Source organism: Euwallacea similis, chromosome 27 (genome assembly GCF_039881205.1).
Source record: "Euwallacea similis isolate ESF13 chromosome 27, ESF131.1, whole genome shotgun sequence".
Lineage (NCBI taxonomy): Eukaryota > Metazoa > Arthropoda > Insecta > Coleoptera > Curculionidae > Euwallacea > Euwallacea similis.
Genome location: NC_089635.1, coordinates 1623889 through 1644093, shown reverse-complemented (window position 1 = coordinate 1644093; position 20205 = coordinate 1623889). Strand labels below are relative to the sequence as shown.

At 32.4% G+C, this 20205-nt stretch overlaps 1 protein-coding gene across 1 annotated transcript in view; it reads right to left on the bottom strand.

The window, feature by feature from the left end:
- Mitf (transcription factor Mitf) overlaps positions 1 to 20205 on the bottom strand; it is a 48623-nt gene that overhangs the window by 24720 nt on the left and 3698 nt on the right. Inside the window, exon 2 of the mRNA XM_066403002.1 lies at positions 13389 to 13911. Coding sequence (XP_066259099.1) covers positions 13389 to 13911 — 523 coding nt within the window. The remainder of the gene's footprint in view (positions 1 to 13388; positions 13912 to 20205) is intronic.

Here is a 20205-nt window from a genome sequence, read left to right as displayed (position 1 = left end):
ATTAAAAAATTAAATCCCAAATGACGCGGTCGCCTGTAGTAAATATTGAGTAAATTTACATAAAGAATGCTTTAATAGAATTGACAGTGATCGATTATTTTATTGTATATTATGTCATAGGCTAATATACTGCAGTTTATGGGACCCACCGCTTTTGTTTACCATATAAGTAATTCCAATATACATTTTTGGATTTTATGCTTTTGATGACTCTGGTCATTTTAAATTGTCATAAAATTATTACCGTGCTAAGCTAATGCTGCGTACTATATGATTTTTATAATACAACACGGCAGTTACACATCTGTATCTATTTCTGATTACAAATACGTAACTTTTACAGTATAATTTGTATTACTGAAATTTATTAATGTATTGTTGATAAATTGATTTGTAATGGTACGGTTTAAGTACTTGCTTCGTCGTATACAGTTGTTTATACATATATGTAAATGCCAATGAGTCTAAAAGTGCCTCGGTGTATGGGGTTTCCCCATGAGAACGTTACCACATGGAAATTTACCTCATGGTCGTTGTTGAGGATTACATTCAATCATAAATCAAACGCAAAGTTTCTTTGCATATTTCATAAAAATTTTTGATACTTCAATCTTTATGTAATAACCTAATAAAATGGCTGACTTTTATAGATTTACAACTTTTTTGAAATTGCAGCCTAAAGTTAATAAAAAAGAGATAGATTTACCACCCCTCATAACTTTATTTATTAATCCCTATGTTATTCATTTGGAATATTCTTTGTCGCGAAAGGTATTTTGCCCAAAACCTAATTTTTTAACGCTTGCTGCTTGTTTTTAGTTTCCAGTGCAGTAAACAAAAATTATTGCCACTGCAGTAAGAATAATTAAATTTTCAACTCGTATAAACTATCCCAGGCATATCCTTTTTATATTTTAGTTATGTACTTTTATAAGTTTTAATTAAGTTTGTAATTACAGCATTACCAGCTGGCACTGGACATTGAAAAATATAGCAGGATCTAGATTAAATAAATAGTTCATTGCATTTTATGTGGCTTTTATGAACCCGCAGCCTGGGACAATAAATATTTTTCTCGATTGTTGGTTAAGATTCGATATTAACATGCTCTTTCTATTTCAGCTTAATACATGATTGAATTACTTTTATCAGTTACTTTATTTTATGTCACTTTAATTTGCTTGCATATTGCTCGGCATTATAGAAAGCCCATAGATTAAAACACCCAATTTGAAACAAAGTTTTTTTTTACAGGTCAGGTTATTTAGGGCTCCAAAGAATGACAGTAATATAAATTTCACTCGTTACCCTACCCGAAGAATTTTAAATTTCCCGTTTAAAAAATACCTAATCTCATAAAAGTCTTGTTAGACGATATTTAAACCTTTACAAGAGTCATATTTTACACTCATTCCTCGAACAAACCTCAATTTATTGTTAAATCTTTACATGATTCAGTCCTGATGACGATATCTTGAGAGGATTAGAGATATCATTTAGTTCGAGCATAAATGTATAAAATTATGTAGCTGCAAATTAAGCGGAAAAATAGATAAATGCGAATTAATGGAGGTAAGAATGTCTAAAGAGTTAGATGATTTGAATGTTTGTTAAATTTTTAAATTAGGTTTTCACCATAAAAAAATACAAACGTCAATATTAAATCTGGTTTGTATACAGGGCTAGTCCTGAGTTTATATTAGCAGGAGTTGGATATTCCATGGAAAACGTTATTTTGAGTGAAATATGTCGAAAAAGCTTTGGTTTTTGAAATATAGTGTGTTAAAGTTTAAGGTTTTTTGTTGTATTTTCCACACGATTCTATAAACTTATTTGTGTGAGTGATATTTTTTCTGAGGTAGCGTTCCATTTTTATTGTTTGTCCAATTTAGAAAGTTCCTTGTATCTTAAGTTTTTTCTCTTACTTTTTTTTCGTATTAGTAGGTAACATTGTAAAAGCTTCGTTGGATAATCTCAAAAACCACAGGAAATATGGGGAAAATACTTTTAAAAATCTTGACCTATGACAACCTGTAGAAAAAATTGTTTTCATAAATGACTTTTTAAACCCCCATTTTAAAACCTAAACAGCAGATGCAGGAAGAAAATCAACGAACTTTTGTTTACTTACATGAATGCTTTTAAAGCTCTAAAGATGCAAAAAGATCCCATTTATTTTAAAAAGCGTAAATTCGTGACACAATTATGGCATTATTATATTATAAATGCGGCATCAAAACCCTTTTTCATATTCAAAAGCAAAATGTCCATCAATCATGCCCACTCGAGAAAACTAAAACTGCTTATCATCCACAATGTAAGAATCTCCATATTTACATTAAATTCCTCGAATTTTATTAAACAATTCAGCAATTGCTTATCAAAAACAAACCTGTTGGAAGATGCTTTAAACTTTCAAGAGGAATTTCTCATTAAGTAAAATATGCGCTTCCCCTCAATAGAACCTTCAATTTCGTTCTTTCAATCGTGCCAATGTCATTGAAACGAATTAATAGTTGTTATGAGATATTTAGAATGGAAGATTTATTGAATTGCTAAGGCTCAACATGGCAGGTTTTTTGTCGTCGCTGTAAATGGTTTGCTTATGTTTTGCGTATTTCATAACTTTTTCCAATGAGTAATTGTCTGAGTTTCCACATTGTCAGCGAGTTTCACGGTTACAACAACACAGTGATTGCAGTATACGTGGTTTCAACACCAATCGAACGTGGTAATCTTATCGTTTAGCCCTTGTAACATATTATATTATCACCTTAATTGATGCGAATTTTTTAATGAAGGATTTTGTGTTTTAACTCGAGAATTTTCCGAATTTTTAAATGGAAACCTGCTTGAAAATGTCTTGGTGGAAAAATGATCTTGTCCGTTGTAATTTGATGAGGATGAAGCTGGTGTTTGTGTTATCAAAGTGGATTTACGAGTAGTTCATTCTTTTGGTTAAGTAATTTTACTAGCGCATCTCAGTTCTACAGCGCAAAACTGTATTTACCACAGTATAAATGAATATATGCGATGTGTCATATAATTGTGTGTTGTTATGGATGGCACTATTACATGCTAGATTAATAAAAAAGAAAAATAAAAATACCTTGAATCTCCTAGTAATTATATTATACACGGGCATTTTTTTGGTTTGAGTTCTCGATCTAGTTCTGGATGTCATTCACAAAAAATAACTTCTCACTTTGCAAGAAAACTTAAAATCTGTTACACAGGAGCATAGTCCGTGGGTGGTATCACTTAAAAATCACTAACGATTAAATAATTGGAAAACTGTTATAGCTCAATGTCCCAGTTGCGCGACTAATACGGTCAAAATTAACTATTAAAATACTGTTCGAATACTAATGATCGCTCTGGAACCTTTTAAGTAAAAAAGCAGCTATTGCGGGGCTTAATCAGTCGGTGTACAGATAATACTGATACAGATCCCAGTTACTGAGACACTTGTCTGATTCAAGTACTCAACCTTTCATGAACGCGGCGTGCAACCGTCAGTACGCCGCTTGCGCGCGCACAACGTGTTCAGTATCACCAACCGCCGGTTATAATGATAATGACTATAGTCCAGTACTGCTTCAGATCTAAATCAAACGTTTGAACATTTTTTGCACTGGATAATATATATATAAATTTCTGTGATTTATCATAAATTCAACAGTGAAGTTTGTTTTGTTAGCATTTTTAGTGGTTTTTATTAGGTGATAAGAAATTTATACCATTTTAATTGTCGCAATGAGACTGATTTTTTATAAAAGGAAGAGTGTCACAGCTCATTGTCAATATGTATTTCATTAGTTGTTCTTTTTTCAAAATGCGTATATTATTTGGAAAAGCAAAACTTCTTGAGTTATATGGTTCCTTACCGCTTTATTGATAACTTTTGTAATAACAGTGTGACTCTGGTAAAGCTTTATTAAAAAACATATCTGTGTTTCAAGAATTCCTTTTTTATTTTTACTAAATGTGCACAAAATTTTGAAAATTGAACACATTCAGTGTTGACAAATGCAATTCCATCGTAAAAACCTTCATACATGCAGTTGTAAGAAAAATTTTATTTAAATAAATACTGAAACGTGTCTTGTAGGTAAGAAATAGTAATTAAATATTTATTTCCGAATGTCATGAAGAATTTTTACTTCTTATTTCACTGTACTATTGTATAACATAAATACTTAATATAATTATCATAAGCAAGTGCATGGAAAATTTTTCTAGTTTCTAGATAAAATAAAATTCAGCTTTTAGACATTATCATTTTCGACGTAATAACTATTATAAAGATAAAAGATCTGTTATGTCTTGATCAAATACCAACCAAAATTTTAATTTTCATGATTTACAAGTTTATTAGGTGTTAATTCTGCAATTTTTATCTGGATTTATTGTCACTATTTGTGACTCAACGAGTTTGCAGGAACTTTATCTCGTATTTGTTAGAAATTTTAGTTAATAATTCAGACATATCCTCTTTCCAAGCGCGTCTTTACATGGTGAATCAATTTATGTTAGCAGAAATCTGGCATTCGATGGAGAACCTTATTTTAAGTTAAGTATGTCACATCAATATACCTGGCAAAACATTTAGTTCCTGAAACGTAAGGTGTCAAAATTTTAAAAGTTTTTTAGTATTTCCCCCACAGCTCCTATAGTTTTTGAAATAATTCTTTTAAAATTTAAATTTTAAATTAGTGTAGTTAAAATTTTAAAATTTTAACTAAAGTTATTCATGAGAGTCAACAGATATTGGCATGTACAAACTTGTCAATTATTGCATACAACCTACAAGAAAAATTTCAGTGAATTATGTCAAAAGCTATAAGAACTGTGAGAAAAATACTTTTAAAAATGTTAATTTTTGACACGTATGTATCTTAAAAACTAAAAGTTTTTCCAATATACATATGTTTATTTATATATTTGACATTCAAAATCGCCTTCCCTATCGAATACAGAATCCCGCCAATATAAACTCTCTCCCCCTGAATAATTTTTAGTTAAAGAAGTATTCGTAAAATTTTTAAGGGGAAAATCGAGCGAAACGAGCAATCTCGTTGGATTTAATCAAACGAGATCTGAAAAATTCCATGCGCAATTTACCACAGTAGTAGGCATGAAATTTGCGGCCATGAAGAATCAATTACTTTGTTTTCATATAAATGGATTATTTCCGTTAAAACGTAATTAGATAGTACATTTCATTAAATTCGAATATGTCGCATATATTTGCTGTAGTGATGAGTCTATTCCATTCAACAATGTTTTAGAAAAAATATTTTTTTTAAGCATTTACGTACACCAAAGGGAAACAAAAAAATTAATTGGTATCATCACAAAACATGTAGTAAGGCTCAAGCAGTAACCAACGTCTCAGGAATCCACTGACTCCTTTAATATTTCAAACAATTTACCCATCCATATTTCACAACGCATTGTTTTGACATGAACTTAAACACACAAATCCAAATTTGAACGTCCTTTGTCGTTAATATTTCAAAGTGTATCCTCACTTAGAAGTAATTATGTTCAAACACACCTGATTTGAATAATTAACGATTTTAATATTATACAGCAAGCTCCATCGGGGAATAAAATTAAACACAAAAACAGGAATTTACGTTAAAGCATAGCCTAGAAACCTCAAGGGGATCGGAGCCTAAAAGCCCACTTTTTGCTCCCGGTTTTATTCAGGTGAACAAAATCTTTAACTTTGTAATTTCAGTACCGGAAGGTAGGGAGTTGCCAATTGGAGCAAGTAATTTTTTAGGTAATTTTTATTCCGATTCGTCTGAGAAATGCAAATTTATTTACATACGTTCAAAGTTACTAAAAAAAATGTTTTTTTGTTGGTAAATAAGAACTAAGTTTGTCAGATTAAATATCTATGCCATGCATTTAGGTCAATATTTTTCCTCTGCTGTTCGCTGCAATAAGTCAGTTAACTCGACACGAATTAGGATTATGATAATTAATACAATAATAATTGAGTTGTCAATACTCTTCGAGTGTTCAGAACAACAGCCATTTATTTCAATAAATAATTTAGTTGAACTAGTTAATAATACACCGAGTGTAGATAAAATTAAAAATTGTAATTTCTGTCTACCTTAGAGGTTAATTTAATATTTGCCGCTCGCAATTTTATCTGTTAATAACGTCTGAGACAAGCCACAACTTTATAACTGAATTTATTTACTAAAATTCGCGGAAATCACGTCGGTTCACTGGTAAATAAAATTTTCTGATGAATTCGAGGTGTTACTTCCAATAACAGAGTAATTATGAGTCCCATTATACGCAGTGGTTAACAATTAATAGAAAACCCGGCGTCGAAGGTCATTGTGCATGAATTGTGTAGACTGTTGTTATATCCCTTGACCTCCATAATTTTTCTCTTGTTGGCCATTCCTTTCATTATATTCGGCTAGATGAAAAAATCAGCTGGAGCTTGCAAAATTAACGGTCTCTATTGCTAGGATCGAAATTTACCGTTAAATGTCATTTTATCCATTTAGTGACGGCTTATTGGGAAGTGCATAGTGAGCTATAAAATCCCTCGCCGAATTGGTATCTTTAAACTGAGAATTTCAAAATTTTAAAAATCATAAAAAAGATACTTTGTTTACGACCCCACTGCACACATACCTATGTACTGCAAGAAATTGTAATTTTTCATTATCCGATCGATCTCCAAGACTCTAACCTAATTAATTAAAGCAGTTCTCTAGATCTAGTATTTTCAAAATAGAGAAGCGAAATAAAACGCTCCTTTGTCTAAAGTGCTATAAAGGGCGCATACCCCTAGGACATCCAGAGAATAAAGCAATGGGACGCTAAGCTAATTTAAAGTTTTGATTCTTAATTAAGGGCACATTGTTTAGGTAATTGTACTATATGTATAATATGAAAATTAATTATGTGTGGATCAAAAGACAATCGCATATTATGCAGGAACTTGACGATGTTGAAGTTTCAACAAATCCAGTTTTACCTGACTCTAGTTTCAGCTTAATTATCGATAATTTCAATTAATTGTGTGTCAAGAAAGGTGATGACATTTATATACCGTTGTCTGATTACTTGGAATCATTATTGCCCACAGTTTTAAAAACAAATTATTTTTCGATTTTCTCTATCAGTTCCATGCTAAGTGGCTTAGATAGAAATCGCTAATAAGCACGTACTATAATACTATACTTATTGCTTGAATTAGCACATAATTAAAACTAATTCAATTAATCGATGAGTGTGCTAATGAAAACGATAGTATACAGGAATCACTTTTCCAGATAAGATCAGCTAGCCTGGCTTCCGAGAAAGACACTTATTTGTTTGAGAAAGACAAGGGGGACTATACCACATATATTATAATATATTTGTTTGAACAAGGTTGTTTGATGTGAACATTCAGAAAATATCTTTAGTACTTCAAACTGTTTTTCGCCTTTTATAAACAGATTAATTCATTTTCTTGCTTTTAATTTGGTAGTAAAAAGAGGGAATTTAAAAACTCGGTCCACTGATTGAAAACACAAAAGACATATCGGCAAAGTAAATGTATACCTACTGTATATGATAGGAACGCAAATGATGATGCTCCGGGCATACGTACCTATATACATGTTAGAGAAATTAAATATTTTACCAATAGAATTATAAGTCGATTCTATTTCTTTTTTTTCTGATTTAATACACTGGTCGACGGCCCAGTGTAATCCGATATTGATAATGTTAACATAAACAAGGGCCTGAGTGTGGTTCTAGGGAAAAGAGGGAAGGACAGTAAAAAGGATGATTTTGTTCGGGCCTCTTGGCTCCAGATGAGTTTTTCTCGGTTTTTGTTGAAAAGTGAAAATAAAAAGTGCTGTCTGCGGAATAAAGTGTCTCATAGTCAACATACATGTATGTATAAATGGTCTTCAACGACAGGACTTTTTTCGGTGTTTACTTATTGAATTTCATATTTTATCTTTCGATTATACCAATAAATTCAAGGTTTTTTTCTTTACAGATCAGTTTTGTCGATGTTGACATCGAAAAAGTTTTTAATTTTTTAAGGGTTTCTTTAAAAAAAAGTTTGTAAGGCTGGGGAAAGCACTTAATGGTTTTTTTAAAGCACCTCATGTTTTCCTTTTATCTCAGTTCCCAAAACCAATAAATTCGCAATAAAACTTTTTCTGGGAATAGAGTTTTTAGAATGTTACTCTTTACGCATCAAGTAGCTCCTCTTTAATTGGCAAAGTTTTATAAAAGGAATTTTCCCAGGATACGTAGCACTGTGAGCGTTTTGTTCTCTGTGATGTTTAATTACAATGCCAGGAATTTACTGCTTAACTGACAATTTAATAATAGTCGTTGGTATGAGAATTGAAATTATATCATATATCAGTGTCGTAATCCTTCTTATCTTAAATAATAATTCTATTACGTAGCTAACCTATATCAAAATACATAATTTCAAACCCAGTATAGCGTAATTGAATCTGCGAAAAATGTAACAAGAAAAATCTTCAAGAAAGTTTTATTGAATATAAATCAGAGCTTTAACTTCTCCTTTTCAATTTAACCAAGTTCATCTTTATTTAAATAGTACCCTTTCCGGTTTAGCCAAATTGACGTGGTAATGAATATTTAACAAAGTTTTCCGATTTTCCCCGTTTTCCTCGATTTTCGCAAATCTAATTATTATTTATATTTACGATGGTTGGCCCATCATAACTAACATTCATTATTTTATATTTAATGAAGTGTGCTTAGCACCAACTTTCGGTAATTCATTCTTCGTAGAATTTTAAAGCAATTAAATTTTATAACAACCTGATAGGTCACTGGATAGAGGATTTCCAAGAACATTGTTAACAACAAGTTATTATGATCAAAAGAATTCGGAAAGGGAAAAGTATATAAAAAATAATTTTCTGCTTTTTTTCCAAACTAGCAGCCTTCAATCTTCCACGATTTCTGAGATTCAATGCTAAAATAGTGCAGTGGATGTTCTAGGTAAAATATAAAATTAAATGTTTTATCCCGACATGGACAAGTTTATTTTTAAAGTGTGCCTTTCAGGGTTTCCCACTCAAATTTTTTCACATCATGATTTGTTCAAGAATTCTAAAAACATATCTGTAGAGCAAACGTTTTATTTCTAAATAATTATCATCCCTATAAATGAGGCAGATATAAAGAGCGCAAGCCTCATTGCCCCTGGGCTCTGGTTCTTGCAAAAAATTTAAATGGCAAAGAGGGTCGAGTTTTATCTCATTTAAAACGTGCTTTTAAACCTCATATTTGATCACTCGATCTGCTTTATAAGTGTTAACTTGTTATTTCAAATGGGCATCTTGTAGATATATTATTTAAATGATTAATCGTTACGCCCTTTCGTGCCCTTTCAAGTACATGCTAGCCATTAAAGGGACAAGTGTAAATTCTGACAATTGCATTGAACAAGTTAATTTCCTTGCTTCCATTACTTTGGATTTATAGAATCTATGCACATATTTTTCTCTTCGACTGTCAAATCAGTAAATACCTATGACGGAATTTATTGTGACTTTCAATATAACAAAGTTCGATTTGTTTGGCTTCGACAAAATCGAACGCTTCCAAGTGCCAATATAATAACAAACGAAAACCTTTAACTATGGAATTGTTCTCGTATTTTTCTTTCAGAATTTAAAATGTGGTTTATAGGTGGCGAAAAATAACAAGTTTTTTATATGGAAAAACATTGGTTTCTGTAAATCTTTTGCAGACCATTTTCTCGGAACTTTCATGATGTATTTCATATTGTTTTCTTCAATAAAATCGTGCGTTCTCAAGCTCTAACCGTTAATATCAATTACTAGGACCTGCGTAGATAATCTTTCGAATACTAATGGCTAGACGGAAATTGCAGCAGTTACATTTTTGGCCGATAAAGTCGAAAATTCTTTTCTAAACAAAAATAACAATAAAAGTAAAACCTCTGCCATAAAACCAAAGTCTTTCTTTTTAATACGCTGATAAATCGAAATTTTATTATTTTATGAACCGATTTAAATCTTAACGGGGATCACTGGCATAGAGATAAAATCTCTCATTCCTTGTGAACGACGTATGTGATTTAATTCCATGCATTCTTTACGATAAAATTTCCTATTTTCTGTTACTTGGATAGTTTAATAAATGCGTTTTTTTCTTATCAAATCATTGTAAATAGATAAGGAAAACGAAACGTGTAACTAGACTAATGCTGAAGCACACTTAGTTTAAGAGTATTGTTTCTAGTGTGAGCATGTTTGTGTGATAAAATTACTGATAATTTTCATATTAGTAATTCAATTGTTCAAGACTTGAGCTTCGAACAATATAATATAAAGGGTGATCATTAAAAAACTCCAAATAGGCATTGAAGTCTCATGAGTAGATTCATGTGTTAATCTGTTGTCAATCAGATATTTGGTAGTCGATAGCAAAATGGCTTAATCAATGCCCTATGTTTATGGTTCTGTGAGTTGTTTTTCTGCAATTACGTCTTGCAAGATTACTGTGAGGTTTTTTTTTAAATGATCATCCATTATTTTATTGCTACATATACATACTTCTAGCTCCCCACAGTTTAATCCTCTTCAAAAAGTTGTGGTCAAATTGAATTGTGTGTGTAAAAGTTTTCGAACTTTTCCTGATTATTTCTTGGGGAATCAAACTCTCTTGGAACATTTCAGAAAAAGCGAACGGAAAAAGATTGAAAGACGTAAAATATTTTTTTAATAATCAGGTTCAATAGTATCGGATGTAAGGGCAATAATGAAGGTACGCAATAAGTAACGAATTTCATGTTCTGTATAATAAAGGAGAGTAATAATTATCGGTTCTAACAAATTATTTTCTATGTCATTAACTCGTTTTTGTAGAATTATTTTTCTAAGTCAATCGAAATAAAATCTACAAATTGGTTCAAATTAGCGATTTTTGATTTGATATGAGGAGCAGTATTAATTAAGCATAATGAATCTCATGTTATTATGTTATAGTACTACCTTCAGAAATCCTGCTAAAATGGTGAACGATATCTGTCGCAGCTTGATAACGTGTTAAACAATTAATTTCGTTCTTTCTTAATTTAGGTTACTTAATTTGTCGTTATTGAATTAATAATACATTGTGTCTGTATCTGTTTACTGAATTATTGGTCATAAATGAGATTGATAGACCCAGTGAAGCCATTAAACACTCTTTCTCAGAATAGTATTCATTTAAGAGGTAAGGTGCTTCTTGATTTTCGTGGATGAATGGTACCCTAGAACACCTTAATGCGGAACCCAAAAGGGCCTTCTACTAAGCAACCAAAAGGGGTACACAGGAGGAGCAGGATGGCTATGTTGAGACTTACAAAGAATTTAAGAACACAGTAAGCGGACTAACTTGTTTGCCGCGCCTTAGTTCCCGTTCTGCGGGGAGCCTTTGCCAAATTGCTGAACTCAGAAAGAGAAAATCAATAAGAGTAATAAATAAATCTTGGAGCTTCTCTTTCCAAATGCATCCAAGACATCACATGATTTTCGATTAGGAAGTGAAAAGAGCCTTAAGAGGTTCATGACAGGGCCCCGCTTTTTTGCAATCTCTACCATCTACTTCCAAATATGAGTCTACGTTTACTGAGTATTGATAAATCTGTCAAGTTTGAAAAGAAGTATTTACTACATCACCTGATACAATATGGCACCAGTACATGCTACGTGTTGTTTAAAGTCACTACTCCTACCGTTATCAAGGCATATATTAAGCTAGTGATGTGTGTTTACTCAATAATTGACATTATCGTTTGAGAATGCGAAACTTTGTTATTGTCGATGAGAACAATCCAAAACTTCTCAATCTCAAAAACGATCTCAAAAATGTCCCTAATTTAATTTAATTTTAAGATTAATTTAATTATCACAAAACAGCCTTTATTTAATATTGTAAATTAATTATCGTAATATTGAAACCACCACAAAACGTTAAATCCGATAATACCACAAAGGACGGCAACAAAATATATTTCTTAATTAAGATTTAGAGCGCAAAAGAGATTAAAACCGTGTTCACTGTTGCAAGTAAACGACGGATTTACATTTTGTTTTTGATTTATATTTATTAAAGAGATGCTGTGCCATAATTCTCTGTTAGGTGGTTAAATGGACCGTTCAACAATCTGGTTTAAATCGTATTTCATATTTATTAAAGGCGAAGGCGCTGGGATAGTTAAAGCTGATTAACTTGACTTAGAATTGTTGAATTTAATCAATAATTAGTTACTGCTTTTTAATGTTTATTAAAGTAATTTACCATAATCTACCAAACAAAATTTCAAATACAAACCTCGTGTCTAGAATTTTTTAAACAATTCGAATGAAACGCTGCCTTCAAGGTGCGAAAACCGAATTTTGCTAGGAAATCATTTTTCGGATCTTAATACTTATTGTAGTCTTTACTTTGTGAAATTCCTTATGCATGAAATAATTAAGTTTTGCGTTCGCATCAAAATTCAAGTAATATTGGGTCAATATGTCCAAAATTTTTCCTACTGATAACATTAGTAAATATTTACACTTATACAACATTGATTTGCGAAGTTGTCAATATTTTGATACAGTTTCTAATCCGACCAATAAGCTCCTTTGATACAGTTAAAGTGGTCACTCACATGATCTATTTAAATAAGATATAAATCGTGTATTATTTGGCCCAACAATCTACCCAATTTGGTTCATTCATTAGAAATTTATAAGTACGATGTGCGAACAAGACATGTGATCTACATTTTGATAGATCTTGTTAAAGTCCATTAATGTTTCATTGTATGTCTGAAGTGTTTCATATCAAGGGCCCCGGAAGTTCAGATTTGTATCAAACAAATGTTGTAACTAATAATGTTTTTCACTGAAGCCCGTGTTGAAGTTGGAGGATATCTTTAGTTTTTTTTTATCAACTTTTTTATATTTCTTTTTTGATGTCTAAACCAAATTACAAGGTTTTGCCTCCCTTCAATCGGCCCTGCAGCTGTAATGGATTTTAAAAAGAGCCTCATTTTGAAAATTTCATAATTTTCCTTCAAAAAAATTTCATAATGATGAGTTACAATAAAATTAATTACAGCATTACCTTATTAAAATGAGATACATTTCAAAAAATGGAGATAATGTCAGTGTGAAACGAAGTGTCGTTTCAAACACGAGTGGGTTAATTTCAAAATTTCGCAAAAAATAAATTTGAATATAAAATTTTGGCAAGTTTTCCAGAAACATCCAGTATCTGGAATCAATTCTACAATAAGTACCTCTAAAAGGTTTTCTACACACATTTACACACGCATACACATACACACACACAATACATACCTCAGAAGCACTGGTAGCCCCAGAACTCAAAGCTGGAGACATCGACGATAAATCGTAATTTGGAGACACTTGATTGTGATGATAAGTCTGAGGTTGTGAGCTACCTAAATTGTTAATCGTATTCTGCATTGGTATATTCTGAGTAGTACCTCCAGGGGGAGCACTGTGAGTCTGGTTTATTGCAAGGTTTCTTTGGTAATCTGGTAGGAACGCTGGGTGGCACGGCCCTTGAAACGATTCGCTTAGGTACTGTTTGACTTGACTTTTCTGCTTTTGCATCACATGGTATCTGGTAGGGTTTTCTAGCTTGGTCTGGACCTCGAGCACCTGCGGTGGGACATCTACGGCGAGCGTGTGTAGGGGTACTTTCACAGGAATCGGAGGGGGTCGTTGGCTTTGTTTCACTTCTTGTTGTCGTTGTCTTTCTGCCGTTCGTTTTTGCTGTTCCAGAGCCTGGTCCCGCATTAGCTGCAGTTTCAGCTGGGTGCGAGTTTGAAGCGTTGATGTCTTTAGGTTGGGTGTGCTGGAAAAAAGATACTTACTTTACGACAATACAAATTAAAAATGTAAATAAATATGATTTTTTGAGTAGCACCTTTTCGAAAACTTTCTCCTGGATTGCAGCACCTTCGCAGGTCCGTACATAAATAGCATAAACTTTAACAGAAAAATTCAGACTGTTATCGACTAATTAATTAGTGCACTGGATAAAGTCGATCCACACACTTGGCAATGTAAACAAGTGTTCACAGATTCATTCAAATATTCAAGTCTTCAACAGATTTGCAGCAGATGTTACATCGCGATAAAGCTAAAATAACTCTCATGGTAGGGAATATTGCTTTTACTACTTAAAAACTTACTGATTTATTGGGTATAAAAGTAAGTTAAAGTTGCAAATTTCGACGTTTTAGAGGTCACATTACTGATACGTGAATGAAAAATTTCCAGAAAAGTAGTATTAGCTGGGGTAAAGTAAACCATTTTATTGAATGTTTTACCTTGCTCCATGGTTCTATTAAGAATATTAGTAAACTGAGAAGTTGCGCAACATTGAAGGTATAATTGAGATTTCTGTAATTGAAGTGTTAACAATAAGAGGTAACAATATTCTAAGCGTCACGAAATTCTTAGCTTTGTTTGTACTACATTGTAAGCAAATTTCCGTGTACATAACAGTCTTCGTAATCTGCAACGATGGATATCTTAATTGAATTCATTTCAAATACGAAGTTTCAGAGATGGTGCAAATAAAAAAAACAAAGCTAATAATGATTGTTGAAAATTGAAACGTTGAATTTCAAATATGATTTTATATTTTTTCCAATGTCGCCACGTTATGCAAAATGAAAAATTGCCATGAAGAAGAGTCAATCGTTTTGAATTACATCGCTAACTAAGCCTTGAAAAAAAAACAAAAAAATACCCCCCATTAAGATAGTCAAAATATCCTTTGATCTAAATTGAAAACCTGATTGAATGGGCATATAAGTACAGAAGTTATAATCCTCTAATGCCAATCAATTGTGCAAAGTACCCTGACCCCTTAGACCAAAAAAAATTCTTAAACCGCCATCTTCTCAATTATAATTTTTAACTTGAAAACTGGCTTTTCGAAAAATCTGAAAAATCACGCATGTATAGATAACCTTCACGTATTCGCAACATTTTTCTGTTTTTTCCTACTAACTTAAAAACGATTTTTCAAATTTCAAAATAGAATAAGTTTTTTTAGAATGGGCTGCAGGTCCAGTTTTTTCTTCTGATGATGGGCATTTTTAAGCAAATCTAAGCGTACATAAAATGTGTCACTTTTTAGGCTGTGCCATATTGAAAAACGCAAAAAATTAAATTTCTTGCATTTTTTTCAATACCCAATTAAGCATTTCGGCTTTTTTAGGCATTTGATGTATTTTTTATAATCCAATAGTATCTATTTATCGCGTTTTATTCCGAAGTGCTTAATTCGGTATTGAAAAAAATGCCAAAAAATTAAATTTTTTGTATTTTTTAATATGGCAGAGCCTAAAAAGTGACATATTTTATGTACACTTAGATTTGCCTTAAAAATGTCCATCATTAGAAGAAAAAATGGATCTGTAGCCCATTTTGGGAAAAGTTATTCCATTTTGAAATTTAAAAAATCGTTTTTAAATTAGAATTAGCAGGGAAAAAATGGAAAAATGTGGCGAATACGTGAGGGTTTTCTATATACGTGTGATTTTTTTCAGATTTTTCGAACAACCAGTTTTCAAGTTAAAAATTATAATTGAGAATATGGCGGTTTAAGGATTTTTTTGGTTTAGAGGGTGGTAGTAAGGACATTTTGCACAATTGATTTGCATTAGAGGTTTATAAATTACGTACTTATATGCCCATTCAGTTAGGATTTCAATTTAGACCAAAGGGCAATTCGATTATCTTAATTGGGGGGGGTACTTTTTGTCCAAAATTTCACTTTTTTTCAAATACCTCCGTAGAGCGTGCTTCTACGCATACTTGGGAGAATATTTTTTGTTATTCTACGAACCATCGATTATGGCTCCACATGCATACTTGGTCAGACCACATATGTATGTATCGGCATAGGCCAAAATTTAATTAACCCGACGTATGACCTATACGAGGACAGGCTGCATGTCGCCCAGCAATCTGGCCTAAATTAACTGCCAACACATGTGTCCAAATTAATGAAATGTAAGGGGTGCTTCATCAAAAGGATTGTAGCTGTTAGCAGGCCAGACACGTGTGCGAGCCTTGACATTGTCGACAGCTCCGGATTCCCTTGCATGTTCAGTAGGGCAGGAGATTTAATTCTGACATTCCACTAGAATAAAATTTCCCGGCTTTTTGCAATTTAGGCTTTAATTGAAAATGGCGAGCCGTTTTCTAACCGGGACGTTCTCAGTTTTCGTTCGTCCCGTTCAGGAAGGCAATTTTATGCGATTAATATCAGATTTGTGGAGATGGGGGCTATTATTCAGTCATAAACATGCCATATATGCCGGACTGAAAGATTAATTTGTACTGTTCCTGATACTCTTTGTGCGAGCTTATCAATCTGACTCATACTGAGCCAGTCATTAAAACCACTAATATCAAAAATACATGTGCGTTGATACAAAACGTAAATCATCTGTTGAGTGAGCTTTCTACTTGTTTTTGCAAGATCAAAATAAGCATTTTCATTTATAAAACCAATTTGACAGGTTTTTAGCCAAGGATAAATAAATATAGCCTTTAACAGTTAATTACTTGCCTAACCTTAAGTGAAATTTCGTCGTGTTGGAAAAACAGCTTGAATTCTTAGGACATTGCACAAAACCTTCTCTACAACATTTTAATGAGATTTAGAAAGAGAGAGACAAAAGAAAAGAGGAACTCGACAGAGTATTGGATATGGCCTTACTGAACCAGATTGCGGTTATCTCTGGATGCGCGACGTTATCTTAAGCAAGATGTACTATTTACTTGTTAAACATGCGTCGAAAATAAGGCTTAGACACAAAAATGTGCAGTATAACGGTAATTATAGCGTTTTACATATAGTTTCAAGGCTGGCACATAATTTAAAAGTGAAGCCAGATTTTTTGGTGGGCGTTATATAGTTTTCGAAAATAGGTCCATTAAAATTCAATATTTTGTCGGCGCTTTGGACAGTATGGTTTTAAAATGATACACTTGTTTTGGCGTAAAAAGGCATATTACATTTATTGGTTCATTTTGGCAAGTAATCAGAAGTCTAAGGAGAGGTGTTATTTCAGGTGTACCTAATAATAGACTTATTTTTTAATATGTTTCGTGACGTTTCTGGTGCTTATATACAAATACACTCTTTCTAACGAGCTCGCATATATAAAAGGAATGTTTTTGTGATGTTTAGGCCGATAAACAACCCCGCTGAACTGGTAATGAGATTTTTTTAATAGAGAAAAGAGGCCATTTTTTGATGTTTTAGTTTTTGCAGAATTCGGTAATAATGAACACTTCAAAAAACAAGGAAAAATCATTTCGTACGGAAAAAAATCTCTTTTAGGGATGTCCCAAATTGCCTTCACGTTTTTAACTCAATGAGTATTGAAACGAATTTTTATTTGCGAAATCCGCCTCCCTTACAGGAAATTAATTGGGGCCATTATTTTTTTTATTCGAGACTCTTTTGCGGAAGGTACATGTTGTTTAACGCTTAAATAAGTTGGATCGTTTTCGTTTGTGTTTTCACTCGAATTATTTTTAATTTATTACCTTGTTTTACCAGAAATTTTATTTATAAAGCTTCGTCAATGAACTAGGAAATGCTTCTGGATATTTTCCGTTAAAATTAGATTAAATTCAGGTGTAGGTAGATCATCATTTTCTACATAAACTTTACATGTGGATAGTGATGCCTTTTGTTGGAACATTATCTTTGTTAATTTATGACTCACTAAATTGTTATGAATTTTAATATTAACATTTCATTTAGCTAATACCGCTTCATTATGGCAAAGATTAACAATTAATAAAATAAAGTGCTATACAAAAAACCAATACCTGGTTAGACATCTGGATGGGCTCTCTTCCTAAAGATATAAATATGTTAGTTACGCTAGTAAAGTTTGAAAATGCTGGCAAAATATTTATTTAGACACCATTGTTTAACAAACATACAAGTGTACATGTACTTGTAATGACAAGTAAATGTCCACAATTTTAGTAGTAAACCTACTCGTGAAACAGTAATAATTAATTTGTTGGTGACAAAAGTTACTGACAAATTTGTAGCTCGCACTTATCGGGAATTAAATATGTTCTACTTAATGCTAAAAGTTCCTACGTAATGTGTTTTACAAATGCAGCAAATTAAGCAAACCCAAAATCAAAATGATTCTAGGCGGAGTAGCAGTCATTCATCTGAAAATTGAATTACCTCAATTTGTGAAACTAAATATTTTTAAATTCGCCTTGAAAAGTTATAAAAAGAATACCAGCAAAAAGCCGTTTTGCTCTATCATACATACATATATCTTCGTGACTCTGATCTTACTCAACCAGTCTGAACGTTACTGAGCACAAAAGGCCTAAAACATTTCTTTACTCTTTATAAAATCTGACTCATTAGACAGTCCTTTTTGCTCGCCAATCCACCTGTTTTCACTCCATGTGGCCCCTTCCTTGTTCGTAAAACTTCCCGTCTTCTTTACGAAGAAAGATTATTCTATCCGGTTCAAGGGTCTAAAGTTCCTCCAGGACGTTAAAGGCGGCTCTAGAAACACTATGTCTAAAGTCTGCCCGCCTATTGAAGACTCCTGGGGTGTGGGATGAGGATTCCTCTTCCGCCCCGCAGTGTTTGCAGTGCAGCTCGTACTCACTATTCTAAGTGTCAAAGATGATTTGCAAGTGAAATTCTGTGTAAAATGAGTTTGTCAAAATGGCAGCAAATTACTCAAACGGGGACAAAGCGAACATGCTTTATTTCACTTTTGTGTTAAACTTTATGTCAACTTTATTCCAAACTGAACAGAAAAGCAATCAGAGCAGCCGCCTCATGCATGCAACGGTTTCCTTATGAGGTCAAATTATGAGGAAGCAAAGAATTTGTCCAATAGTAAAGCTTTATGTCAACGTTTCCATGGAAATTAGTTTGTAGTTCAAGTTAGCAGCTTATTAAGAACTTAGCCCTAACGGACTGTGTCATATGAAAGAGAGTTTAGATGATTATTTACGTTTTTACTAAATTATGGGTTGTTAATAACTCGTAAATGATTTAAAATTTACAATAATTATAATAATTAATTACATGTACTTCATTATTTTCTACACAGCAGATACCCTGCTAACATTATGTTAGTTTTGATTTAACAAAATTGATAGAGATTCCTTCACTCAGACAAATACACTGTCTTTTTAGCCTTATTAGTACATTTTTTAAGAGACAGATGCTTAACCCTATATTAAAAGGCTTTTTTTAAGTAATTGAAAAACAATTATTCAAAAAATAATTTTCCTGGATTCTGATTAATTACAAGAAGAGCCTTTGCATACTAAAATATTTACTTGATCAACATGTTTTAATCGGAATGTATGTAGTTTCACGTTTTATAGCTAGTAACTACATGCGTTATCAAATTTATTATGCGTTTAATTAAACTTTAACTCTAAAATCGTATTTACTGAAGTGAGAACTGCTGAATACAACCATTGCGGGCCGTAATGTATTTTTTCGTTTGTGTGATTTAGCATTGTTAGATTCAGTATCGTCTGCATTTTATATATTTTAGCGATGGCAATTAAAATCCCAACAGAGTTTAATGTCGAATATTTATAACGCAGTCACGCATGAGCGTAATGGGCCCCTGAGTGATAATTTATTTATCTATTTGTTAGCAGTTTTAATAAATACGTTTAAAAACACAAATATTTTTCACGTCTTTTGACTAAAGCTGAGATTGTTGAACTTTAGCTGATATTAATTACTTGAACTAGAACTACAAACAATTCTCCCCATTTTTGAATCAAAGATAAATTCAATGTTAATGCCACTAGGCTATACAACACGGCTACTTCAGCATCCATGAAGTGGATTTAAACGTAAATCAGAAAATTCTGTTTTTTCTTCTATAAAATCACTGGTAATATGCCCTTCGAGCCCAAAGCACTAAAATCAATATAGGATTTTGTAAATTGCCTCTTCATAATTCTATTTTCCCTCTGTAGAGTCTGACGCAATCAGTGGTAACCACGATAACGAGAATAACAAAATGTACTTCCCCAGTATCCACTACCTCACTCTCTATCTTAGCTCGGTTTTAAACATTGGGCTGTATTAAAAATACCA